The sequence below is a fragment of the Electrophorus electricus genome, chromosome 4, assembly GCF_041902795.1.
Source record: "Electrophorus electricus isolate QZ-2024a chromosome 4, ASM4190279v1, whole genome shotgun sequence".
Lineage (NCBI taxonomy): Eukaryota > Metazoa > Chordata > Actinopteri > Gymnotiformes > Gymnotidae > Electrophorus > Electrophorus electricus.
In genome coordinates, this window is record NC_137500.1 from 28,278,189 (window position 1) to 28,305,819 (window position 27,631).

The following is a 27,631-nucleotide window of genomic DNA, read 5'->3' on the forward strand; positions in this document are numbered from 1 at the left end:
AACTTGACAGAGAGAAAGAGAGAGAATCCAAGAGAATAAGAGACAGAATAGTGACAGAAAGGAAGAGATAGATAGATAGATAGATAGATAGATAGATAGATAGATAGATAGATAGATAGATAGATAGATAGATAGATAGATAGATAGATAGATAGATAGATAGATAGATAGATAGATAGATAGATAGATAGATAGATAGATAGATAGATAGATAGATAGATAGATAGAGATATGCCAAACTGTAGTGAGGTACACAAAGTTTCCAGAAAAACAGGATGTTTTGGACAGTGGTCCTTCACACACACATTTATATTTATATATACACTATCTTGGAACTTGCTTCTCCATTGACTGAGTCACATTATCCTACACTCATCTTTCTGTATTTATCTCTCTCTCTCCCTGTTTCTCTCTCTCTCTCTGTGTGTCTGTTTCTCTCTCAGTCAGAGTATTTTTGTCCTCCATGTATCTTTTCAATACAGGTTTCTTGTTTAGAACAAACAGTATGTTCATTTTTCTCAGACCTTGCCCCACTCTTGACCACTGATCCGGCCATGGGAACCTGCCCCGCTGAAGGCTTTAGTTCTCTAATCTAAAAAGCTTCTTCTGACCAAAGTCAGACAGGTTTCCTTTGACCCTGGTCAAACTCAACACGCTGCATGAGAGGACAGACCCAGAGTGTGTGGAGTGCACCTCCGCTCCCCAGTTCATGTGACCACCTGCACATTCTGCAGGTGTCTGATTTTAAACTATTTTGTGGGCAAGGCCGGTCCAGACAACCTGCTTCTGTTTCACACTCTGACACAGATCTGCAGCTGTGCAGTGCCCTAAGCTCGATCAAACCACTGTCCCACACACACGTGCACACGCGCACACACACACAAACACACACACACTAAACGGCCATTCTGAAGCAATGTCCACAGTGGTACCCTATGAAACACATCATCTAACAAAGTCACATTATACAAGTTCAAAACAAAAATAACGTGTTTTCATTTAAATTATATTTTTAGATTTTTAACTATTAAGTTGATGTTAAACATATTTCTTCCTTTCTTAAGAAATCTAGAACTGTTTTAAACTCTACAAGACCGTGAGGGCTCTGTGAAGGTTTTGGTCCTTCTTAAAGGAGGTGCTTTCCTTCTTTGTACCGTCTGGGCACAATAGTGCCCTCTAGAGGCTAAATCTTGTCATAACATGAGAAAGGGACCGAGGCAGGCCAGAGACCACTGAGAGCTGGTAAAGGGTAAAGCAAACAGGAATTGACCCTCACATGGTCCATTTTACCCATATCACACCTGTCTTATAAAACAACTGATCACCACTCATCTCTCATAGCTTGTAAATACTTCGTGTTCAGTGTGATTTTTGTTTGCCTTGAGCAAGTGGCTGATCTGATATTTCTGAATGAAAATGAATAAAAGGATGTATGTAAATAATACAGAATCATTAACACTCCTATGGGACCAATCATTGTACATGTAACCTAGCCTGGAAATAAATAATATTTCCAGGTATTGACTATGTGTGTGTGTGGGGGGGGGGGGGGGGGGGGGGGGGCGGGTCACGTGTGTGTGTTTGTGTATGTGTGCTATGATTTCTAAATAATACAAATAAAAAAACACTTAAAAACGGTTCATTCCCAAGGCACTCAGCATGTAGAGTTTAGATATATCTGATATATCTGTTTTCTGTAGTTTCAATACAAATTTGTCCAGTTCTCTGATTGGTTAAACACAGCATTGGAAATCTCACTGTCATTCCACAATTATTTAATTCTCTGTATGAAAATGATTGACATATTAGAAAAAATACTTCCCTAAATTGCAATGGAATGTTATTAAAATCTTCTGTTTCAAGGCATCTAATGTGCGCATGCGTAAGGTGTTTACGAGGTGTTGTGGTGATGGAGATACTGTAATTATACTACATATCATCTCCGAGTGACCTCGCTCTCCTCCTCCTGGAACCTTCTCAGCACAGACAGGCTTCACTAATACTACCCACAGCTGGAAGGTTCCTTCTGTAAACACGAGGTCTTGTCATTATTATTGTTTGGTGATGCAATTTGTTAGGCTGTCAACATGTCATTTGTTCATTTATTGTACTAGTGTAGTTTAACTCTGACAGACAGAGAGAGAGAGAGAGAGAGAGAGAGAGAGAGAGAGAGAGAGAGAGAGAGAAAATTGACATTTAATTTATGGCCTTCTGGTGTTATGATGTGCTGTAAGTATGCAGTGGGTATCTGCCCTCCCATCAGCTGTAATTTAATGAATCATTCCTGAGACAGATATGCAGAGAGAGAGAGAGAGAGAGAGAGAGAGAGAGAGAGAGAGAGAGAGAGATTCCACGTTATCTGGACGAATAGATGGGAGTTAACAGATGTTATACCTGCGCCAGGGAGAGAGTGCTTCCGCTAATGATGAATAACGCAGCGGTACAAACGTATTAATCATACTTTATTCTTGGACTTGGAAGTTACACAAAGAGAGTAGAAGCATGTGAGCGCTCTCGCGCTTAACTGCTCTACAATCGTCTGTCGGTCAGTGCGGTGTCATGTGTGTGTTTCCCTGGTGTGTTTCCTGCACGAGTTCCGAGACCCCTCGCTGTCCTTACCGCAAAGATACAACTTTCCCTCTTACTACCGTTTCGCCGCCCTACCTGGTGACGAGAACCAGCAGGGAAACCTGCGGGTTTGGTATTTGTAAATAATATGCAGTCACCGCGCAGATTGAAAACACAAGATCTTTATGTAACGCTGACTAATGTTGTTCGAATTCTGAGTCGCGTGTCTCCTACCCGACACGAGCTCTCGAGGTGGGTAGTTCTGCCAGCAGAGCGGCCGACTCCTCCACCCACGCTCGGTGCTCCCTCGGTTCTCCTCGCTAGAAGCACGCACCCGACGCGCACCCAGAGCCTCCCACGACTCCCGCGTTCTTCACAGAGTGCGCTATTGCCTGTCAGCACGCGCTCCCTTGCTTTCTGGAACCTTGCAGCATGCTGCGTTGTAATATCGTCTTTGGGTAAAGTTAGAAAACGAGCAAACGTTTGAAGCCTTTTTGTTGGCCACGTGCAAGACCTAACACTCGCGTGAGCTCTTATTTTCAATAAAGAGAAGTTTGTCAACGATTTGCAAAGTTCCTCACGGCAAAATTACGTCATTCCCATAAGGCATCCCACATCTCCCTAACGTGTCGCGTGAATAGTAAACTTGCATCATTATGCTTTATATTTTTGACTTGTTTTGTTTATGAATTTTTTACACATTAGCAAGATAAAACAAACTCATGTTAAAGGAAGAAATCCTTTATATTGTAATTAAGCACATAAACTACGGTCAGTAGGTGAGGTGATCCTGGCAGGTTGCTGCGCGCATAACTGTCACATAACAACGACAGTTCGCCGCAGAGCGGGAGAGTGAGCAGTGATGTCTTCTTTCCGGTTCCCTGCTCCTGCGTTCATCTGTGCGTAGTTCAGCGCTTACATCGTCTTTCTACTGCGCCCCCCCCTTCTCTCTCTCTCGCTCTCTCTCGCTCCCTCTCTTACACACACTCGCGCGCCTCTCCCCCGCGCTCCCTCCCTCTTCGCGCTGTCTCATTCATTTCTGAGTGCGATCCACGCAAAGACTCCGACTCGCGCAGGGGGGGCGGGGTAGGATATATGTGTTCGAGAGGAGGCCACGAGACACACTGAGACTGAACCCACTTGCAGTGCAAAGACCACAAGCAAGAAGACTCCGAAGCCGGGAGTAAAAGTACCAACTAAGACAGGAGCTGTTCAACGAACGTCTGGGAGAAAGAAACCTTCCTTTGAGTTTGCTGGAGCTCTGAGACCGCGAATTCGGCCCTTCGCTATAGCCAGTGTCACTGGGAATAGCTGCAAAGAAAAGTTGGTAGTAAACTCTTTGGAGTTTGGTCAGAGTCGCTTTATTTCCGTTTTGCTTGTGGAAGTGGACTGCACTGAAACTTGGAATCGGTCTGAAGAATAACACCGGTTGTGGACTCTTGTCTCGACCACCTTCTCCAGTTTTCTCTGCGCCCAAGTTTGGCCACGCACCTTCGGCAAGAGGACAGCTTGAAGACGCCGGTCGCGTAAGAGAATCAGAGAAGGTTTCCTCTCGCTGAGACGTGTGGATGGAGAGCACCTTTCATAGATACAGACATATTTAAAGGTAACTCGTCTAACATGTTCGTTTCGTATGTTCACGTCGTTTTGTGTATGCAAATGTGTGTATTATTGACTCGTTTGTGATCACTGGGTGAAAACCAATGTTCACTTCGCAATGAGCACCTTCTGGAAAGTTATTGCGGCTGCATAGTCGGTTAGTTGTCAACACTCAGACCATTTCTGATGCAACAACAGCGTTTCAGCTCGTAGCATTGCACGAAAGACGCGTGCTCTAAAGTGGCGAAGCTCTAGGAGAACTGCAAGCTTCCTGCGCCACGCTTCCACGTGCGCATCATTCGCACGCTGCCAGTACGCCGCTGTCCACGGTACCAGTTCGCTCGTGCCGTTCCCCTTGGTCCTGAAACAGTGATTATTACGCTTTTCGTTTTTCTATATAATAAGCCGACTGCAACATAAGAGGAGCGCAGTTTTTCTGGCCATTAAACGAACGCATCGTCTTGCAATGGAGTTTTACTCTTACGAAACATTTGCATTTAAGACATCAGCTTGCCTCCGTTCATTTAAATGTGCATTTAAGTGCAATAATTGAAGGAGAAAAGCGTTTCCTAACAAATTCTGTTTATAGCGATCAATTATGTGTGCAATGCAATTCAACGTAGCCTGCAAGAGTATCTAAATGCAGTGCTGAATTTCCTTTAAAAAATGAAACATTTTAGGAATTCTGCATGTGTTTCTTTTTAATATCTCTTTCAGCGCGCAGGTTCTGCTGGAAGGGAGATTTGACATTATTGAAAAGAGAGCGTTGCCCTGAGGTTCCGTAAAGCTTATTTTGAACAGGTAACAATGGGTTACTTTACAGCAGACTTCAGCCTCTGTTGGTAAAACGTGACAGTTGGTTGCGCACTGGTAATTTCGCTCGTGCCTCTGGGTTCGACTGGTAATGCCTGCCTCGCGCAGCTCTTACGGCTGCTCTCGGGCGCGTTCGACGTGTATAAACCTTCCATACATGCGTATTCGGCTTCTTAATTAAGACGTCCCGAGAGCTGGATACACAGAGTACACATAGATTCCTGCGTAAACACCTCGTGTTTTCGTGCTTGTTCAATAACCAGAATGAATTAACGAACAAAAGGGAGGTTTAAGCAGAAAAACGAAAAAGTGATGTAGCTAGACATGTTTCTGACTTCCTGTCGGGGGTTATTCTCTAAAAACCACTAGTGTGATTCACTGAAAACTCCCTCTCTTTGCAAATAGAAAGTCTCACGCGACTTTTTGCATGTACACGTGTGTCCGTGCCGATGTGAACTCGCTGTCGTGTGCGTTTGCGCGGGGCGACAGTGTCTGGCTGTCGGCGTAAGTGTTTGCGCACGTCTGAACGTTTTTAACTGGAATTCATTAGTCTTAGGACAATCATGACTCCAAACGACTCACAGCAGACTTTCCACACATTACTTACTTACTTACTTACTTACTTACTTACACACACACACACACACACACACATGCCAAACATTAACCGAGTGTGTATGCTTGTTTGCTTGTGTGTGTGTGTGTTTGTGTGTGCATGTGTACACGTGTGTGAACAGTCACATGGCATGCTAATCTGAACTAGCAACTGAGGGAGACAAACACACACACACACACACACACACACACACACACAAACACACACACACACACATACACACACACAAGAGGTGTAGAGTACAGAGTGAAGCAGCCATTTCTCTCTAAGCTGGAGGTAACCACACAGATGCTGTTACTATATGCCTCCAGCCTATTCTGGAGTCAGTACTAAGGGGACTGTAGGGACTGCTGCCTTGACTTTACTTCTCCACAAATACTGACCCCAGATCAGAAAAACCTTTCAGACTCACACTGCAAGAGAAAAACCTCAAACAGAAAAAACATTTCACCATGATCCAGGTGGCATATAATCACCGATATATGATCAGCAGTTTGTAATAATTTCCTGAAGCATGTTATGGCCTAATCAGTCATTAAACATGTTGATAGTTATTAAAATGAAACTCGAGGTTTAGCAACACACGGCGAGTTCTTTGGTTCCCATGACAACGGCTAAATTGTTTTCTTCTTCTCCATGTGAATCAGAAAAAGTGGTCAGTGTGTGTGTGTGTGTGTGTGTGTGTGTGTGTGTGGCTTGCCAGGCTGTGCTCTCTCCCACGCCTGGTACAATACTGCAGCTGCTCTGAGGCTGGCCCTAAGACTGAGAAGCTGCACGTGCACCCCAGACCAGCACCCAGTCCAGCACCGGGTTAGAGAGCTAGGAGGGGACTCCAATAACCAGTCCAGCACCCAGTCCAGCACCCAGTCCAGCACCGGGTTAGAGAGCTAGGAGGGGACTCCAGTAACCAGTCCAGCACCCAGTCTACCACCCAGTCCAGCACCTAGTCCAGCACCGGGTTAGAAAGCTAGGAGGGGACTCCAGTAACCAGTCCAGTAACCAGTCCAGCACCCAGTCCAGCACCGGGTTCGAGAGCTAGGAGAGGACTCCAGTAACCAGTCCAGCACCCAGTCTACCACCCAGTCCAGCACCTAGTCCAGCACCGGGTTAGAAAGCTAGGAGGGGACTCCAGTAACCAGTCCAGTAACCAGTCCAGCACCCAGTCCAGCACCGGGTTCGAGAGCTAGGAGAGGACTCCAGTAACCAATCCAGCACCCAGTCCAGGCAACAGCCAAGGCCAATAACCAGCCTGAAGCTGCGCGAGCAGCACTCAAACAGAAGCAGACCAGCATAAATGATCACCCAGCATCCGGCATCTCAGTCCCGCTTCCCTCTCTACTCTTTTTATCTCCGTTGTGCTGCTGCTTTCTTTTCTCTCTCTCCCTCGCTCTTCAACTCATGAAATAAATCAGCTGTTTCCATAACTACCGATGAAGTGGCTAATTTCAGTCTGCTTTTCAGTAAGGAGAGAGAGAAGGGAGGGAAATTGAGAGGGAGAGGGGTAGAGAGAGGGGGAGAGAGAGAGAGAGAGAGAGAGAGAGAGAGAGAGAGGAAGGAAGGAGTCAGAGAACGAGACCTTCAGAACTCTCAATTTTCTCCTAATGATTTCCGTTGTGTGAGATTCAGCAGAGCGTGTGTGCTACTCACAGAGAGTGTGTGCTAGTTACAGGTGGGAGACAAACCCGTTAGAACTGTGTTTGGAGTGATAGGTCAGCATCCCCTCCCAGCCACTAACCAGACGGGAGGAAAAAGAAATGATCACAGCTGCTCCAACGTCCTCTCTTGGGCCTGCATCTGTTTCTCTCTCCTTCTGCCCCATGCAGTTCTGGGCTGGTTCTCAGGGCTCTGCCTTGCTGACAACAACTTGTACAACATCAAAAATGTTCCAGAAGAATGTTCCAGAACACCCTGTTCATTTTAACTTCTTTATTACTTTCAGGACTCATCCTTTATAAAAGTCTTTCTGTGTTAGTCATGGAGGTAGTGCGTGCATTTGCAACCAGAATGTTGAGCTTTTATCGCTGTGCTGTTGAACACGCCACATCTTCTGGTCTGGATTGTTCAGCTCCTGCTAAGACTGCTTACCCAGACCAGACACTTCATGCTCTTGCAAATTTGAAGCAAGACTTTTTTTTTTCCCTGTTGTCATCTTGATCTGAGGACAGAGCGAGAGTTCCCCGCTGGGTTTCTTAAAACTGCACGGCCTGAGATTGTAGTCTCCAGGCGACGCAGGCCTGTGGTGGGCGTCTGTGGAATCTTCTCGGACGTCAGTTTGACGTAATCAGCAGCACTGCGTGTGAGTGTGTGGGAAGGTGCAGCGGAGTGTGAGGAGACCGAGCAATGGGAGCGGGAGAAAGCTCATGGCAAGTTGCGCTGTGATTAAAGACAAACTGTGTTTTAGCTCCTGTAATTTGAAAGCGTCCGCGTTGATAACGAGCACATGTACAAGCACATGCACTAACGATGATCTGAAGGTCCTCAGCAGGTGACGTGTGTGTTGTGACAGGGGAGGACAGGCTGTCAGAGCTGTGATAACACGGAGTTCCAGTCACAGACGAGTTCTAATTGATGCACAATGAGTCGAATGACCTGACACCGAACTCTCTAATGTAGCTTCTGCTGTTTGTGTTGTGTTGTGTTGTACAGATCTACTACAGATAAACATGGCCCCATTATTTTAGTGAAGTCTTCAACCCTCCATCCAAACATCAAGCAAACAACAACAAAAAAAACAACCTAAAGATAAAGCAACCAACTAAATCCCTCAAGCAGCCGTGACGGTGGGAGAGAGAGCTACAGGAGTCTAGACCAACGTGTATGTGTGCGCCCTCGAGCACAGAGAAGATGGAGTGGCAGCCTCTCTCATTGGCTGGCCTCTCTCTGGCCTTGTGTGTTCTGCTGAGTCTGACCTCTGCCACGCCCTCCGGCCCGGCTTCTGCCACCTGCGCCTCCCTGGAGCAGAGTCGTTTCTTTGGCGTCTTCTCCTCCAAGGTGGCTCTGCCCTCTGCTCCCTGCTCCTGGACCCTGCAGAACCCGGACCCTCGCCGCTACACCGTCTACATGAAGATCACCAAGCCAACTGAATCCTGCACACCGCGCCAGATCAAGACCTTCCAGTTTGACTCGTTCCTGGAGACGTCCCGCACCTACCTGGGCATGGAGAGCTTTGACGAGGTGGTGCGGCTGTGCGACGCCTCCTCTTCTGTGGCCTACCTGGAGTCCAGCAAGCAGTTCCTCCAGCTGAGGAAGGTGGTGCCCATGCAGCTCGCCCATGAAGAGGAAGGCAGCGATGACGAGGGCAGTCAGTTCGGCGCCGAGTTCCTGGTGGTGGGGAAGAGGAACCCCAGCGTGCCCGCCTGTGAGATGCTGTGTAAGTGGCTGGCGGAATGCCTGGCAACCAGTACCCATGGCAACCCCTGCGGTATCATGGCTACGCCCTGCCAGTGCTGGGAGCCACCCAGGAGGAGGACGGGAGGCTGCTATAGGGGCGGAGTCTACGTGGACAAGTGCACGCCCAACATTAGAGACATCAGCCGTGATGCTGAGATCATGAGTAAGTGTATGTATGTGTGTGTGTGTGTGTTTGTTTCTCCTTTCCTCTAAGATCTAATACTTCTAGTCTTTCTAAACGATCTGGCCACCCTAGAGTCTGGCCTGGGAACTGCAGCCCCTGCTAGCCCCTCAGGCTATAAACAACTTGTTTAGGATCAGCTAGGTGCAATAAAGGCTGAGACCCTCCCCCACCCGCCTTCTCTTACAGACACACAAACCCTCGGGGGTTGCAGTTCTGCTGAGTCCGCCCGTCGGGCCGAGTCAACGTGCGCTTGGTTAGGCGAGGCGAGGCGGGAGGCAGTGTTCCGGCGCCACGGTCGCACAATGCCGCTGCAGTCAGCGGGAAGCGGCCAATCGATGCACCGCACTTGCGGTTGCTGTGGCAACACTCCGGTGCCCCACGGAAACGCGCTCAGTCGCAGCCGTGGGCATTGGAGGCTTTTTCGAGATGTTTCGTCATGCAGCGCGCTGGCATTTTGTGCTCAAAGCCTCTTTCTGTTCCAGAGAAGATTTGTTTTCTTAACTTTCTTAAATGTTTCAGAGTTGTCGCGCTTCCCTGCTGTAATGACAGTGCCATTCAGCGTTATTGACTGCTGCACTGAATTCATCATAAGACACTAAGGGCTTTTTTTTAGGTATACCAGTGCAATGTCAGTCACGGAAAAAAAAACAAATCCCCTGTAGTGCAGCGCTGAAAGACGCGGAATAGTCTGACTGGATGTAGTTCATAATATTCGTCACCAGGTGGCAGTGTTGTAAAACATAAGTTCCCTCGCGCCAATCTCAGTGGAATCAGCATATACAACTTAGAGAACAGAAAGAAGCTTTTGTCTCTGACAGCTTATTCTTTCATTTTAAATATTTTTTGATCCAAACATACCTAAAAGGTACCACTAAAATGAGTATTTATTTACTTCCCCTGCAGAGGGTTGGTCTGGCTGGGGCCGCTGGTCTGAGTGCAGTAACGAGTGTGGGGGTGGAGTCCAGGTCCGCAGTAGGGCATGTCAACCTGACGACGGCGTCTGTGAGGGCGTGGTAGAGGAGGGGCGGGCTTGTAATCCCCAGCCCTGCATTGGTGAGCATGACTGTCCATCAAACACATAATATCGTATTAATGAATGAAGTGAATCAACAGGTTATCAGTGACAATGCACGTGTTTACCTGAGCAGGTAAAGTGCGCCAGCGTAGTCAGGCTCTACGATCCATCATTGGCCTGAGGAGAGACAACGGTGAAGAGAGTAACCCGGCCAACCCGGCTCCAGGTACCGTAAACATCACCTCACAACACAAACATTATCACTAATGTACCGTAAATATCACCTCACAACACAAACAAACATTATCACTAATGTACCGTAAACATCACCTCACAACACAAACAAACATGATCACTAATGTACCATAAACATCACCTCACAACACGAACAAACATTATCACTAATGTACTGTAAACATCACCTCACAACACAAACATTATCACTAATGTACCGTAAACATCACCTCACAACATAAACAAACATTATCACTAATGTACCATAAACATCACCTCACAACACAAACAAACATTATCACTAATGTACTGTAAACATCACCTCACAACACAAACAAACATTATCACTAATGTACCGTAAACATCACCTCACAACACAAACAAACATTATCACTAATGTACCGTAAACATCACCTCACAACATAAACAAACATTATCACTAATGTACCGTAACATCACCTCACAACATAAACAAACATTATCACTAATGTACTGTAAACATCACCTCACAACACAAACAAACTATCAATAAGTTGCTACTTCATCATTTATTTTCTTCAAATTAAATGAGCAAGTAGTATGTTTGCCAAGGACTCTGTTCACTGTTCCTGATCTCTCTCTCTCTCGCTCTCTCTCTCACACAGATGCATTTCAGGACCAGTGGTCTCTGTGGAGCGCCTGCTCTGTCAGCTGTGGGGAGGGATGGCAGAGCCGCACACGTAACTGCATGACATCTGCTCACAATACCCTGTGCACTGGTCCTTTAAGAGAGAACAGGCCCTGCAACAGTTCGATTGTCTGCCCAGGTAAAACACACATGCACTTACACATACACATACACACACACACACACACACACACACACACACACACACACACACACACACACTTACATCTGGTGACCCCTGTAATCCTAACACTATCTACACAGTGTTAATATAATTCAAGTCTCCCCCCCCCCCCCTCTCTCTCTCACTCACTCTTTCTCTAGTGAATGGTGCCTGGGATGAGTGGGCCCCGTGGAGTTTGTGTTCATCCACGTGTGGCCGTGGTTACCGTGACCGCGTCCGTGTCTGCAAGCCACCCAATAATGGAGGGGAACCCTGCGTTGGGCCCAGCACACAGACCAAGTTCTGCAACATCGCTGTGTGCCCTGGTCAGTGTGTCTGCCATCTGTCTGTCTGTCTGTCTGTCTGTTTTCAATAATGTGTGTAGTAAGTCACATCCCAGAATCCAGAATGTTTTTTTTGGTATGACGTCAACAGTCATATGCAGTTTTACACTAGATGGCAATGTTTTCCACAGTCTGGGTATTGCTGTACTATGTAAAACAGCAGCGTGTGTGTGTGTAGGTGAATTGAGATTATTTAGACACTGCACATTATTATATCAAAGCCTAAAACCTATATGGCTATTATGTGTTAGAGTTGAGCATTTAGCTGACATCTCCTGTTTACTCCACAAAAGGACAAAAGACATTGGGAAAAGCATTTAAGAGTGAGGTGCTACACTACTATGTGCCAAAAGCCAGGAATTGGCAAAGGGATGATAAAAGGTTAATTAAGGGTTAATTAGAGTTGAATAAAGGGTTAATAAAGGGTTAATAAAGGTCTCTCTCTCGGGTGTTTACACTGAAGGGTCCATCTGATGAGGTAAAGTTTAGGAAGCAGCCTCACACACACACACACACACACACACACACACACACACACACACACACACACACACACACACACACACACACAATCTCTCTCTCTCTCTCTATCTCTTTCCTGATTGACCACACATGCACTCAGTTCCCCATTCATTAATGTGGTTAGCACAGGTTGCACAGGACAACAATATTGTGATTGGCTGTGAAGCTGACACTTCCTGTCCCCACAGTCGATGGCTCCTGGAACGATTGGTCAGCCTGGACCGCTTGCTCAGCCTCCTGCTCCAATGGGACAAGGCAGCGCACACGCGAGTGCAACGGCCCATCGTACGGAGGCTCTGAGTGTCGGGGCGACTGGCGCGAGACCAGCAACTGCTTCCTGAAGGACTGCCCAGGTATGACCCCTGTGACCTCACCTGTGAGCTCAGTTCTCCCCGAAACTGCACACTGTGTTTGAGCTGTTTTACTAAAGGTCTTTAGGTGATGGTGGGGGATGTGAATTAAATCAACATGGACAATGGCTTGTGTGGGTACAGCTACTATATATGTTTGTTACTGCCCCCTAGTGGACGGGAAGTGGCACTCTTGGAGCTCCTGGTCTAGCTGCAGTAAGACGTGTGGGGGAGGCAGCCAGCAGAGGCAGAGAGTGTGTGAGGGGCCCTTCTTCGGTGGAGGCCCCTGCACTGGGGACAAAGCTGATCTTAGACGCTGCAGTGAAAAGAGGTGCCCTGGTAAGAGGAAAAAACTAATAAAAAACAACTAAAATACACAAACCATGTTTGAACTGGTGTCCTGCCCAGTTTGCTTTGAACCAGACAATTTTGTTTACTGCTAACAATACACAACTGAACTGGGTCGAATGTTGTACCTTGCAGAACCACATGAGATTTGTGGTGAGGAGAATTATGGCAACGTGGTGTGGAAGAGAACTCCAGCTGGAGACACCGCGGCTATTTCCTGTCCCTCTGATGCTGCAGGTACAGAGACATGTTGTGTCATAAGGACTTTGTCACATTTGCAGACCCAGAAATGAGAATCCGCAACACAAGTTTTTGTATGCATTCTGAACCCCAGTGTTCAGTGTTTCATTGTTCAGTGTTTCAGTGTTCAGTGTTCCCACTGGTCTAGCTTTTGTGCCCCTGGGCAACATAAACCCTCTAACTTGCTGTGCTTCAGGACTGGTCCTTCGGCGATGCACCCTGGATGCTGTGGGCTTGGCCTTCTGGGAAAACCCAACCTACATCAAATGCATTTCTACACAGTACCAGGACATCCAGGCACTGGTAGGTGTAATCCACCAGCAGAACCAAAAACACTTGAGACAAAAGATGATATTGGTTTTCTTTAAATGTAGATCACTTTTCAAACATCCCTGTTCTGTCTTCTGCCATCAGGCTCGCGAGCTCTTCTCTAAGTTCAAGAAAGGCTTGACGGTGAACGGTGTGTCAGAGGTTCTGTCCAGGCTGAGGATGACCTCAGACGATGGGACAAAGTACAGTGGAGACCTGCTGGTCGTCATGGAGGTGCTTAGGAACACCACGGAGATGTTCCGTGGAGCTGGATACAGCCTCAGTAACGCTGACGTAGAGGTACTCATCACCCTCCTCCTCTTCCTCTTCCTCACCCTCCTCTCCCTTCTCCCCACCCTCCTCCTCTTCCTCTTCCTCACCCTCCTCTACCTTCTCCTCACCCTCCTCCTCTCACTTCTCCTCACCCTCCTCCCACTTCTCCCCACCCTCCTCTCACTTCTCCTCACCCTCCTCCTCTACCTTCTCCTCACCCTCCTCCTCCCACTTCTCCCCACCCTCCTCTCACTTCTCCCCACCCTCCTCTCACTTCTCCTCACCCTCCTCTCACTTCTCCTCACCCTCCTCCTCTCACTTCTCCCCACCCTCCTCTACCTTCTCCTCACCCTCCTCCTCTCACTTCTCCCCACCCTCCTCTCACTTCTCCCCACCCTCCTCTCACTTCTCCTCACCCTCCTCCTCTCACTTCTCCTCACCCTCCTCCTCTCACTTCTCCTCACCCTCCTCTCACTTCTCCTCACCCTCCTCCTTGCCTTCTTCCTCCTGCATGTTGCACTGCTGGTTTGGTTTGTATCAGTAATGCACTTCATTCAACATTATCACATAATTTCCTACACCTTACAACTAAGAATTGCTGTGTCTCCCCCTGCAATTAGAACTACGCCCAGACAATTAGCAACTTACTGAAGGATGAATACCATGACAAGTGGGAAGAGGCACAGCTGGTGAGTGTGTTTCTCCTGCAACACCAACACTTCAACACTCTCGTTCCTGTGCACAGCCCATTTGTCCAGTGAATGGAAGAAGTGAGTCAGTAGAGTGAGAGAAGAACCCGCTGACGTGATCCTGGATAATGTTGTGTGTAATCTCTATCCACGCTTCTCCCACTTGAACATGGACAGCCATTAGTCAGTATTAAGATGCCATTCTGGTCGAGTTGTATGTGAAGAGGACAGTGATTCATTAACGTCTCAGTCTGGTCGCTCATATGGAGCTCCATCATGTGGCCCACAGAATGTGTCTGCATCAAAAGATACTTAGAGATGGGGTTTGTTTCTCTCCCCCTCTCTCTCTTTCACACACACACACACACACACACACATTATGTCATGGGGACACTGAGACCACGATTCACATGCATCAGTGTTCTTGTGACAAGCCCTATTACAGGTTCTTTGTAGAGCACATGGTCCTAGCGGCTGTGTCTTATCATCAGGACTGAAGAGTCCTTATATGTTACAGAGAGAGAGAAACCAGATCTGAAGCTACATTCCCTGTCTCATTCTAGACAGCTCCCCCTACAGGTGGAGAGGCCGAGGGTGTTGCGACACCTGGCTCTAAAAAGCTCAGTGTTATTAGAATCACCAAGGTAAATGAAGGCAGAAAAACCATTGAAGAGAAAAACAGAGAAAAAAGAGAAAGAGGGAGAAAGAGGGAGCGACTCGGCCCACACAACAGCCTGTGCGTTGTCATGGCAGCCCGTGCAGGAGCAGGAGTTGTATTGGCAGAGAAAGGTGGGACACGGTGGCAGACACCTCACGCCTACACACACACGCACGTCTGCGTCAGAGAGACGCACGAAATCCCTCGCACGCACGCCACAAGTGAATCAGCCACCGCACCATTTATGGAGGCGAGGAAGTGCTGGTCTCTCCTGCTGTTTTAGCATCCCAGCATCCCACGCTACACCGCAGTCTTGGTGTGGGACGGTTTTCTCAAACGAATGCGCCGCCTGTGTGAAGTTTATCAAAAAATATGTTCCTACGTCAGTCGCTGGGTGGTTTGTGCTCCTAAACTTGTTAAACTGACATGACACATTCATGTTATTTCTCTCTCTGTCGCTCTGTCCATCTCTCAGATGGGGGCTAACATCAAGGAGTTCTTTAGTTTGATTGAGGACTTCATTGACATGATTGGAAAGCAGATGAGAGATTTCCAGGACATTTATGAAGTGACAGAGAACTTTGGTGAGTTTTCCGCCATCTGCCAGAGATCTGGCTTCTTTCCTCCCAGTGCTGTGTGGGTCCTATAACAGGTCCTCTGGTTGGCTGGTCTGACTCCACCTCTTGCTGTCCTATCAGAGCTGAGTATCCAGAAGCGTCCCAAAGTAATGACTTCAGACGTGACATTTCCCATGAAGGGATGGAGGGGAATGATGGAATGGGTCCGCAATTCTGAGGAAAAAGTCATAGTGTCCCGCAACGCCCTGAGTCTGGATGTGCCTGGTAATCTCTCGCTCTCTCTCTCTCTCTCTCTCTCTCACACACACACACGCATGCCCATAGCATACAGTAGGTATGAATATATGTTTTTCAGTATTTTACATTTTTAATTATGTGAGTTTTTGCTGAATCTACTTGCAGATGCAGAAGAGAGCACAGGCTTTGTGACTGGCATCGTCCTCTACAGAAACCTGGGCCCTGTCCTCTCTCTGCAAAGGTACCTCTCTCTCTCTTACACACACACAGACACACACACACATACACACACACACATACACACACACACACACACACACACACACACACACAGTACCCTTGATCAGTCTACACACTGTCGTGTCCTCCGCAGTACCTCGGAGACTATCTGTGTGGCTTCAACTCAGATCAATATTAGACACACACAAATACACACACACACACACACACACACACTACAGCCTTTTTGGAAATGATAGATACACCTCTACCTCATTTACAATTATGTTAAAAGATGACAGTTTAAGGTAAATCTTCCCATCTCTCCGTCACCCAGCAACAGCACCCTGTTGAATTCTAAAGTCGTCACGGTAATCGTGAAGCCAAACCCTGGTTTCCTGTCGGCACCTGTGGAGATCGAGTTCCCTCACCAGCATAACGTAAGTAACCACGGTAACCAGCCTCCCAGCATGTACAAGAAAGAAACAGATTCTCAGAAGTCTTACTGAAATTTCTAGAGTAGTTGAAGGCGCCCACGTTAATCTCGCATTCATGCCCTCTCTTCACAGGGAACCATCAACGAGACGTGTATCGCCTGGGATGAGAGTGAAACGTAAGTCTTGATTTTGTGGCTTGTCATTTCTGTGTGGGGTAGTTACAGTGTCTCTTTCCTGTGGTCCATATGAGAGGGTCCTGCTGAGTTTTGAACAGAAACAGCAGGGGGATTAAGACAAGAAAGCACAAAGACTCAGAGAAATGTGTTTCTGTGGAGGCTGTGAGCACCCATGCCCATTACTGAACCAGAAACATCAGTGTGCCAGTTTACAAAGCCACAACTATCTGAAATGCAGATGGTCCATTTGTATTTAGATAGACTTACATATTTACACTTAAATCCAAAGCTGAAATCCTTTTTTCATGTCAGCCTGGAGAACTAGCACACACACACACACACACAAACACACACTCTAGAATATGCACATATATCCCCACACACGCACAGGACAAACACTTACTCTCATACACACTCATCCTTGCACTCCCACACACACAAACACACCAGTCACACTCATACAGACTCGTCCAAACACATCTGCACTCACACACGTTGGCTTACACATACTCACACACACACACATGCTCAGTCACTCATACTTAGAACCACATACACACACACACATACACACACACAGGCAAACTGTGGCACATCCACCATTACTTCTCCATCTGAACCTCAGGTCATGTGACCTGACATTCACTCCCCCCCATCATCTTCCCTGCCCACAGCGCCATGGCAACCACACCATCTCTCACAGAGCAAGAGAGCAGAATGGAGGGCATTTTGCCTGCTTGTAGTAAACACTTAAACCACATTACGCATATGCAAATGATTTTTGCATGACCCCTGATCCTGTCATTTTTGGAGTTAAACTGGTGGTACTGGCACAGACTGCAAGGTCTGAGCTTTCATTACCTTGAGCTCTCTTTAAATTATTCATCTGTTTATAAATCTGAAGCCCCTCAATTTACAAGTGGACATCACAAAAAAAACAATGCTATTTCTGAAAACAGGGACTGAATTTAAAAAAACTGAGAGATGCAGTAAAGACTAAAAAAGTAGTATGTGCGTAATAAATATGCATAGAGTTTTAAGTATTTATGTTCTGCCATCCTCGCGCTCCCTTTTTGTCGCTTAACCCAAATGCTGAACGCACGCGGGGAGAGATCGAAATCCCAAGGGTTACAGGGAGGTTAATTTGAGATTTTTTTTCTGTGAGATTTCTCCGTCTCTGAATCGCGCTGTTCTCTCTCCTCCGTTCTCGTGCAGCGCGTCGCTGTTAGGCTCCTGGTCTGAGCGCGGCTGCAGAGCGTTCACGGTCGACTCCACCAGGACCAAATGCGTCTGTGACGGGCTCTCCACCTTCGCCATTTTAGCGCGGCCGAATCCCGAATCGGTGAGTCCAGTTTGTGTGTTCTGTTTGTAATCTGCGCTGAATGCGTTTTAATGTCTGCTGAAAGCGGAATCTCAAAGCGAAGGCATTGCGGTTGGAATCGCGTCGCCTCGCTCGTCTTCGCTCTCTTTGTCTCGGCATGCGCTCGTGCTTTTGAGCGCAGTTTTACCCATTTTCGTCGGGAATGAATTGGATGGGAAATAAATAATAACGAAGCCGGTTATGTTACATTTTCACTTGGTTCATTATATATTCACCCAAAATGTACTGTTATTCATGAACGTATTCAACGCGGGTTCGTTGTTTGCTTGTTTGTAGCATGAGTTATTGATAGATTATTGACTGATTGATATGTGAGACTACTGAACGATGACCAAATCAACATTATCACGATAAAGCTTCTCGTGAAATTTGAAAGTTTTTAATGTATCTGTTAAAAATCGCTTTCTGAGCCGGTGCATTGATTGTAGCTTTTTTTCCTCATTATCGGAGGAGGCATGTCACGTTTGCATTGATTTTTTTATGCGTTTTTCCAATGCTGTTATCTGTTTGATGTTCGCTTGAACATTTCAGTGTCTTCTTAAAGAATACACCTATTTTGCGCAGTCGCGCAGATTTGCTACTCATTATTTGATTGGTTGCCTCGCAGCCCCTAAAGCGTTTTCTCTGCAGTTGCCTTAGCAACGGCATCCGCAGCGCAACGCCGTGTGTGATGTAGTTGTCCGAGAAATTTGAAAGAAAAACACCACCACCATCACCCCACCCTTAAACACTCTCATAGCGGCTATACTTCTTCTAGTGCTTCAAAGCTTTATTCCAAGGTTGTGTGTGTTTTTTATTCCAAGGTTGTGTGTGTTTTTTATTCCAAGGTAGTGTGTTTTTGCACGTGACCACTGGCAGCATCTGATGGTGTTATTAATATTTGTAGATTAGCAGATTAATAATTGTTAGACTATGGTACAGGATCATGTTATGAACCTTCCTCACTTTGTGAGCCTGTGTGTGTGTGTCTCCAGACCTGTGTACCTCAGAGTCAGTTTACCTGATTTTAATTTGAAAGCCAGACAGAGGCACCGCCCCCCTGTGTTCAATCTGCCCTCTTCTACAGACCCACGTATTCCTTTAGGACAGCCATTATCATTCTTCCACATTATGTCATGCACACGGACACACACACACACATACCTACAATTCATCAGTAGGTCGACTGCAGCTGAAACTCATCACAGTTAATGCAGAACATCAGACCAATAGGAGCTCCAACTCCCTGAAGCCCCCTCCCCCCAACCTCCCCAAACCCAAATCCCCCTACCCAAAACCCCCAATCCCAAACCCTCCAATGCCCCCAAACCTCCAAAACCTCCAGCATGTGAGGTGTGCAGGAGCCATTTCATTACTTCGTGCCTGTGAACTATGTGATCACCAGAGAAGAAAATGAGGGAAAGGAAAGAGAGAGAAGAGTGAGAGAAAGAGAGAGAGAGAAGGATGAGAGAGAGAAGAGTATTAGTGAGAGAGAGAGTGAGAAAGATCAAAACCGACAGGAAAGCAGACCAATTTTTTTCGTCTCTTATTCGATGTGGTCTGCTTCCTCCTGGAGCAGATAGGAGTGTTTAGGTGCTGTTAAGGGGGGTGAAATCCTCCCCCCAGTACGATAAATGCCCTCCAGCAGTCCCGTGGCATTAGAGTAGTGGAACAGGCCCCAGTCCTGCTCTCAGCCTCACACTAATCTCCCAGCCTGCTCCCCCCGCTGCCTGTGTGCAGACACTCCAACCGCAGGCAGACTTTCAAGGGCAGAGCCAGCATGGCTTCTATGTGGGTCACACTAACTGGGTTCTTCCCTCCGTCTCACACTGTGTGACACCTCTGCAGGATAAGCCAGTGTAGACTGTTCTCAGATCAGTTCCTCTCTTGGAGTTTAGGTCAGACGGGGTGACATGGCTGATCTGGGCTCTGCGGTTGTGTGTGCAAGGACCTGCAGTGGGAATTCTGTGTTTTCTAGGTGGCCCAGAGAGTGATGGCTACTCTCTCTGAGACTTGGTCCTGCCACCTTATAACAGTCTGTGAGAGTGTGTGTGTGTGTGTGCCTGTCTGTGTGTGTGTCCAGGTACTCACTGAGCATTTAGCTTCCACTGCATAACAACACTGATTAATGCAGAGGTGAGAGTAGCCCACCTGGCCTCTGCAGGATACACAAGCACACACACAAACACACACACACACACACACACACACACTCACCCAGCCCCCAACACACACACACACACACACACACACACACACACACACACACACACACACACACACACACACACACACACACACACACACACACACACATACACACACACACACACACATACACACACACACACACACACACGCACACACATACACACACACACACACACACACACACACACATACACACACACACACACAAAAACACACACACACACACACACACACACACACACACACACACACACACACACACACACACACACACACACACACATGCACTCTAGTTCTGTCACCTTCATTTCTCCTTCCCTCAGCATTGCCCTACTTCCAACATTCATGCTGCCTGAAGGGACAGCAGTGTGTGTGTGTGTGTGTGTGTGTGTGTGTGTGTGTGTGTGTGTGTGTGTGTTTGTGTGTGTGTGTGTGTGTGTGTTCTTGTTTGGGTGAATGATGGGTCTATAGCTCTAAAATGTGTGTCGTGTATGTCTTTTCTAGAACATGGATAAGAACCTGTTGCCATCGGTTACGATGATCGTTGGATGTGGAGTCTCATCGCTCACACTTCTACTGCTCATTATCATCTATGTCTCTGTTTGGAAGTAAGACACCAAACACACACACACAACACACACATAAATCCCACACACACAACAGACACACTCACACATACAACACACACACAAAAACACAGAGACAAAACATACACTCAAAAACACAGACAAAACCACGCATTTATTATATTCACTAATGACTGGTTGATTGATTTATTGATCAGTTGATTGGCTGATTTCTCTCAGGTACATCCGCTCAGAGCGCTCAGTCATCCTCATCAACTTCTGCTTGTCAATCATCTGCTCCAATGCTCTCATTCTGATTGGTCAAACACAGGCTCGCAACAAGGTATGTCATCACTGAGCCTCTATCTCCTCCAGCAGCTTCCAGTGTGGCGTGTGTGTCAGGTGTTTCGGGTGTGGCATGTGTGGCGTGTGTGGCGGGTATGGCGTGTGTGCCACGTGTGGTGTGTGTGGTGTGTGTGGCGTCTGTGGCTGGTGTAGTGTGTGTGGCGTGTGTGGGGTGTGTCTAACGTGTCTAATCCATGCCGCTCTCCCTCCCTCTCAGGTCATGTGCACACTGGTAGCTGCTTTCCTGCATTTCTTCTTCCTGTCCTCCTTCTGCTGGGTTCTGACCGAGGCGTGGCAGTCCTACATGGCCGTGACCGGCCGCTTGCGTAACCGGATCATCCGGAAGCGCTTCCTGTGTCTGGGCTGGGGTCTGCCCGCGCTGGTGGTGGCCATCTCCGTGGGCTTCACCAAGGCCAAGGGATATGGCACGGTCAACTAGTGAGTATGGAGGCTCCTCCCTCCCTCTCTCTCTCTCTCTCTCTCTCTCTCTCTCTCTCTCCGGCTCTCTCTTTCTTTCTTGCTTCTTGCTCTCTCTCGAGTGTCCTAAATGAAAGCTCTGTGTCATGCAGCTGCTGGCTGTCTCTTGAAGGAGGACTTCTGTATTCATTTGTTGGACCTGCTGCTGCCGTTGTCCTGGTAAATGACCCCACGCACACTGCATTCGCACTGCAGGCGATAAAGACAAACAGAGACGTAGTTGTTTCGGCATCCTTCCAGTCCTCACGGTGTGCGTCCATGTGTCTCAGGTGAACATGGTGATTGGTATCCTGGTGTTTAATAAGCTGGTGTCTAAGGATGGAATCACAGATGTGAAGTTGAAGGAGAGAGCAGGGTGAGTGTTTCACTTTCTCGCTGTCATGTATCACTTCAGTAAATACAGAGTTAATTTAAGAAATAAACTGCACATACTGACTATCCCAGAACTTTAAGAACTAAATCTTTGTGCTCTTGTCTTCAGCACATTGTCTTTGTCTTTGGTTAACACGGGTGCTATTCCTCCTGCGTCCTGCAGGGCGTCGCTGTGGAGTTCGTGCGTAGTGCTCCCCCTGCTAGCCTTGACCTGGATGTCGGCAGTGCTGGCCATCACGGACCGGCGCTCGGCTCTGTTCCAGATCCTCTTCGCTGTTTTCGACTCGCTGGAGGGCTTCATCATTGTCATGGTGCACTGTATCCTGCGCAGGGAGGTGAGGCAGGCCGCCATGTAGACCAGACACGCAGTGCCGTGCAGAAGGCATGTTCCTTCACACGCGCGTGCGTGCGTGTGTGTGTGTGTCGCAGGTCCAGGAAGCTGTGAAATGTCGTGTAGTCGACCGTAAAGATGATGGGAACGGGGACTCTGGGAGCTCAATGCAAAATGGTCACACGCAGCGCTTGGTGAGTCTCAGGCCCACACACACACAGTATTCTCGTGTATTTTATATGCATGATGTGCAGCAATCACAAATAGCTGGTAAATTATTTTCCTCTGGTTTGTTTCTTCTCTCTCTTGATCTCCCCCTTCTGTTTCTCGTTCCTGCTCTCTCTGTCTCTCTCTGTCTCTCTCTTTCTCTCTCATAGGGTGACTTTGAAAAGGACACTGACTCAACGAGACCAGGTGAGATTAACACCCTGCTACGTTTCTCTTTTTTTTCCACACATTTCCTCTCTTGCTCCCATATATATTGAGCATGCAGGTTACGTTTTGCGTCTTCCTCCCCTGCCCTTGTTCAGGTGGGATGAAGAGCCCCTCTGAGGAGAAGTTGCCCCCTCCCCAGCTGCCCCTGCCTATGGGCCCCAACTTCCACACGCTGCCGTCCAACCCAAGCGGGAAGATTCACGCACAGGCACTGCCGGACTACTCCAGCCACACGCTGACTCTGCGGAGGGAGAAGTGTCGCGGTGGCACCGAGCCTTCCTGTGGCAAACCAATCTACGTGTGCGACAGCGAGATCTTCAAGCAGCTGGACGCCGAGCTGGCGCGAGGCCCAGCCGAGGGCGTGGTGCCCGACGCCAGCGGGTACATGCTCCTGCCCAACACTACGTCCACACTGCGCGCCAAGCCCAAGGACGAGACCGGCTCAGTCTCCAAGTACAACATCAGCGTGGAGCAGCTCCCACAGGCACGCCTGGTACACCTGGGTGGTGCTTACGCCGAGCCGCAGGCCGCCTACACCACCAAGACGCTGCCCTCTGACCGCGCCAGCGTCTCCTACTCCGAGCGGGACTCGCCCGTCCAGAACCTGCACAACATCTCCAGTGAGAGTCACATGACCAGCATTCTGGGGGACACCTTTGACTCCATGAACTCCATGATGTCAAAGAGCGAGACCATCTCCACACTGTCCATGAGCTCACTGGAGGTCAGTGAGGGGGTGAGTGCATGTACCTCCAAACTAAACGCTGCACTGCACAGCAAGACAACCAGGATCTCTACTGAAGTAGTCTGACAGTCTGCCCTAGTAAAGGAATCACATTCTCAAAATGACTAGCGATTACAGAGTAAAACGCACAGCAACAGCAGTTATGTAACGCTACGCTTCAAATTGACTAATATTTGTTCTGCTGTCTTTGTCTCTTTGTCCTCCTTCCCTTGCCTGCCTTCCAATTCCATCCCTACAGAGACAGAAATCCCGTTATGCTGAGCTAGACTTTGAGGTAATTACGTTTCTTGGCTCACATGCACATTATTAACCCAAGCGTGTACCTTAGTAAGGCCACAGGACATTAGTCTGTTTGGGTGCTGCATTTATACTGAGCAGATCATTAAAATTAACCATCAAAGTGCCCAATTACATTATAACTTTAATTTATGGTTGACAATAAAATTTGGCAAGAAGGATTATGCAGTAATTAGAGAGATATTTCATCTCTTTTTAGCTCAAGGAAGGAAGTTAATATAAGATGCTTTTTGATGTTTTCTAATTGAAAGGAACTTTTTCTGTTACAGAAAATCATGCACACAAGGAAGCGGCATCAGAACATGTTCCAAGACCTCAACAGGAAGTTACATCATGGCGAGAAGGACAGAGAGTCACCTGCTTCTGACAGCAAGGTGAGTCACAAATATCCAATTTATCCAAATATCCCAAATATTTGTCACAAATATCCAAAATATCCAAAATGCTTGTATATGATGGGGCTCTGACAGAGTGTAGCTGTTAGGATTGCATCAGTGTTTATCATGAAGACCCAGTTCTGTCAGACTGCAGGCTGGAATTAGTCCTGCCAGTCTGGGGAAAGGAGGGCCGGTTCTTGGTTCAGGCATCCGGCATGGCACACGCAGACGTATTCCATCTACATTGTGTTTCATCTTGAATCGCTCCAGCAGAGAGGAGCAGAGATGGCATAGAAGGGTTCGATGGTTAAAAGAACAGACTGGAATTAGAAATTCAGAGAACGACCTCATCAAAACTCTTCAGTATTGAAATGATTAAAGTAATTATCCCTTTTTTCTTCCCTGCAGTCTGTGAGGTGGAGCGTGTCTTCCGCAGGAAGTGACAAAACCAGCCACAGCGTAAGTTTCTCCTCAGTCTTGTTCCTTTAATCCACACATCTACTTTTCACAGTGCTACCCATAACTGGCCAGGGCTCTGTTCTGTTAGACAAATTAGTCTCTAACTCTTTCTTCCTCTCTGTTGCACTGTCAGGACAAGCAAGCCCCTGGAGAGCGTTCATGGGAAAGTATGCCCCGGTCACAGACGTCACCCCCAGCATGGGTCCGCAAGGACCTGGAGCCTCTGCAGGCTTCCCCCCTGGAGCTGCCCACCGTGGAGTGGGAGAAGGCAGGAGCCACCATCCCTCTGGTGGGCCAGGACATCATGGACTTACAGACGGAAGTGTGAGGGCCTTGCTAACCAAACCCTGCACACCCCTGGCTCATTTTAGTTTTGGAAAGAGGGAGAGAAAGAGAATCTGAAGGGTAGAATCTGAAGGGAACTGGGGAGCGGAGGAACATGGAAAGAGTACAAAGATAAAATAAAGAAAGATAAAAAGAAGAGAACCAAAAACCATGTCCAGACATCCAAAGAATAAAAGAGGATAAAGACAGAGAGTGAGGGAAAGAAGGAAAGGTGTAAGCTTGGGGATGTATGTACTTCCAAGCTTCACCAGTCAGGCATTAATGTTAGTGTGAGGAGGAGGTGAGATATGGTTGGTTGGGTTTGGTTCTCCTCTGGGCAGAGAAAGGTTCTGATTGTTCCATTGAGAGTTTCTCCCATAACTTCCGTCTGGTCCAGGAGAGGTGTCTCATGCCTGTGCCTTTTCAGTTTTTCCCTCGAATTCAGCATGGTAAGGCCGGGCCCTCCAGCCAGAACCTGGGCGGGGCCCGGCTGCCTGGGCGGGGCCTCCCGGCGGCCTCTTCTGGCATCTCTCCTCTTGCCAGGAGAGAAGGACAAGTGACGAGTCGCATCCCATCAGCCTCTGGGGTATTTTTCAGCCTGTGGTGGAATGAGGCATGTCTGCGAGCCATTTGCGCTGTGGTTGTTGGTTTTTATCGCTTTGCGTAGAGCTGCTTTTCCAGAGCTTATTATGGACTCTTCCACTGAACTCAACTTAGAGTCTGCCAGCATAACTTTCCTGGACTCAGCAAGGTTGAATAGGACTGTCAGAGCTGAACATTATTCTTGCAGTTATCATTCTTATTAGGTATTTTCATTATTATTATTAATATTGTTATGAATACATTGTCATTGCTATTTTATATTTTTTATATTATTTTTGTTCTTGATGTAATCTGTTACCCATTTTTTGTTATCTTTATCACCCACTGAGGAGTTTAATTTTTTCAGTCCAATATCAGTCATGGTCATCAATTCCCAAAAACATCAAGAATGTAATGAAAGCACAGAAGAGAGGACCTTGAGATGTGGCTTTCCAGAGATGCTCAGAGACACAATACGCCCACTTGCATGACACAACAGCGGCTTCTGGAGCATCCCTGGTGCATTCTGTGTACTGAAAGTTTGGCATCGGTGACTGTGTTACAGTGGACACGATGAGGATGAAACACTATTTGTGCTTTGCTGGAGGCTCCACTGGATCATATAACTGTTTGTGTTCCCTCCATTTCTCCTACCAGCTCTTTCTACAGCCTTGCGAACTAGACAAAAAGAAAAACTTAACCTCAAAGACCCTAGTAGTGGGCCTTGAGGCACCTCGGCACATTAACTGAGGCTGTTCTCACCCTCCTCTGAACTCCATCAATCTTCCACAGTGCCAGCTGCAGAGACTGCAAACAGACTCTCATGTTGTGCAGACAGAGTGAAAGACAACTGTGCAATATGATGACAGATGCTTGATGCTCAAGCAAGGCTGATGTCAGACCCGATGGCAGGTTTTCCTTATTTTTGGAATTTTCTACCATGTTTATAGAGCATAGACACATTTGTGTATAAGGACTCTGCATTAGCAATTATCAAAGATTCTTTCTCCATAAAATGGTGATGGATGAAAGCACATGACTTTGAGACCTGTGATAAATTTTAATTTTGGGAGAAAATATTTAGAGATATTACATATAAAAAATTCTAGAATATAGTGTTTCAGGAAAATACCTTTGGTTTTCTACTTGACACCCCCTGATTGTTGAACACCTGGACATCTGGTCCTGTGTATTGTCTAGTGTTTTTGTAACTATGTCTGTAACCCATAACCTCCAATAACCTTCCCTCTTGTTTCAGTCTTGCACAGTACAGGTGATCAGACTCCTACCTGTTTGCTTACCTCCCTTCTACATATCTGTATTTATTATTTTATTTTTATTTTCAATTGTACAGTTTTCAGAGCACAAGATGAATGTGTTATTTCTAATAAAAACATATCCACATGATAACAGGTGTTAGTCCTTGATCTTCAGGTGCAATGTCATCTACTTTTGATGCACAACATCACATTAATATTCATGAGTCCATATTTCTAAAGTTTTCTATTAAAATATGTTTGCAACCTCATATATGAATTGTTGTGTCTGGTTTGATGAGTATAGGTGGAGTCGAATGCAGTTAGACAGGTTGAATAAAAAGGGGAAAATCTAAAAACATAGTCAATAAACAGGCAATAGTAATATCCAGAGGGCAGGGTGTAAGAAAATCTATCTGACAAGGAACAGGCAAAACAGCGAATCCAGAATACAGGCAGAGAACGGTAACTAGGGTTGCATACAATGAATCACACAGCTCAGAAACGTAGGGCAGACCAATGAGACTTCACAATGACAAACTGAACAAACTGGGCTAATATAGGAAAATGACACAGGTGAGACTAATAATCTGGGGATGTAGAATGAAGAATGACTTGTGAGTAGTGTAGATTGTGAGCTGAAAAAGGCATGACAGTACCCCCCAAGCAGTCTGAGTCAGCCGGCAATGCCGAACAGCAGCAAGGATGACTTCTGGGACGATGAGTGGGTCTATCCAGGTGTGAGCAGTGGAAGTCCAGGAGTAGTGTCGGATCCAACACTACTATTTCTCCTCGGAACTGAACCCATCCTTGGGACAGAACCTCTCCCAATCAATGTGATACTGAAACTCATTTCCCCTTCTTC

The 27,631-nt window shown here is 47.1% G+C and overlaps 1 protein-coding gene and 1 long non-coding RNA gene across 3 annotated transcripts in view; one reads left to right on the forward strand and one right to left on the reverse strand.

The window, feature by feature from the left end:
- Window positions 1-8,856, reverse strand: part of LOC145657557 (uncharacterized) — a 26,173-nt gene extending 17,317 nt beyond the window's left edge. Inside the window, exons 1-2 of the long non-coding RNA XR_014123343.1 lie at window positions 8,747-8,856; window positions 8,506-8,652 (exon numbers count right to left, since the gene is read on the reverse strand). This is a non-coding gene — a long non-coding RNA (uncharacterized LOC145657557). The remainder of the gene's footprint in view (window positions 1-8,505; window positions 8,653-8,746) is intronic.
- On the forward strand, window positions 3,706-26,920 carry LOC113585712 (adhesion G protein-coupled receptor B1-like). 2 transcript variants are annotated; one of them, XM_035523818.2, is made up of 31 exons: window positions 3,706-4,174; window positions 8,243-9,149; window positions 10,074-10,223; window positions 10,319-10,411; window positions 11,064-11,225; window positions 11,411-11,575; window positions 12,304-12,468; window positions 12,640-12,804; window positions 12,949-13,050; window positions 13,250-13,356; window positions 13,468-13,662; window positions 14,256-14,324; window positions 15,458-15,566; window positions 15,681-15,824; window positions 15,963-16,038; window positions 16,354-16,456; window positions 16,586-16,629; window positions 17,845-17,971; window positions 20,705-20,808; window positions 21,007-21,109; window positions 21,329-21,549; window positions 21,681-21,747; window positions 21,858-21,943; window positions 22,124-22,295; window positions 22,390-22,485; window positions 22,669-22,705; window positions 22,822-23,462; window positions 23,710-23,745; window positions 24,038-24,142; window positions 24,554-24,604; window positions 24,738-26,920. In XM_035523818.2, the coding sequence occupies exons 2-31, from the start codon at window positions 8,414-8,416 to the stop codon at window positions 24,930-24,932; spliced, it is 4,626 nt and encodes a 1,541-aa protein (XP_035379711.1). In that variant the 5' UTR covers window positions 3,706-4,174; window positions 8,243-8,413; the 3' UTR covers window positions 24,933-26,920. The 2 variants fall into 2 exon arrangements, with proteins under 2 accessions (XP_035379711.1, XP_035379713.1); XM_035523820.2 differs by having other exon boundaries at window positions 22,822-23,450.
- Window positions 26,921-27,631: the final 711 nt, after the last annotated feature.

What these genes read in the sequence shown, in the direction of transcription:
- LOC113585712 (XM_035523818.2), top strand. Translation starts at nt 8,414, where the DNA reads ATGTGTGCGCCCTCGAGCACAGAGAAGATGGAGTGGCAGCCTCTCTCA. An exon ending in TCAGTAACGCTGACGTAGAG is followed by an intron (nt 13,663 to 14,255) that starts GTACTCATCACC and finishes CCCTGCAATTAG; the next exon opens with AACTACGCCCAGACAATTAG. An exon ending in GCCTGGGATGAGAGTGAAAC is followed by an intron (nt 16,630 to 17,844) that starts GTAAGTCTTGAT and finishes GTTCTCGTGCAG; the next exon opens with CGCGTCGCTGTTAGGCTCCT.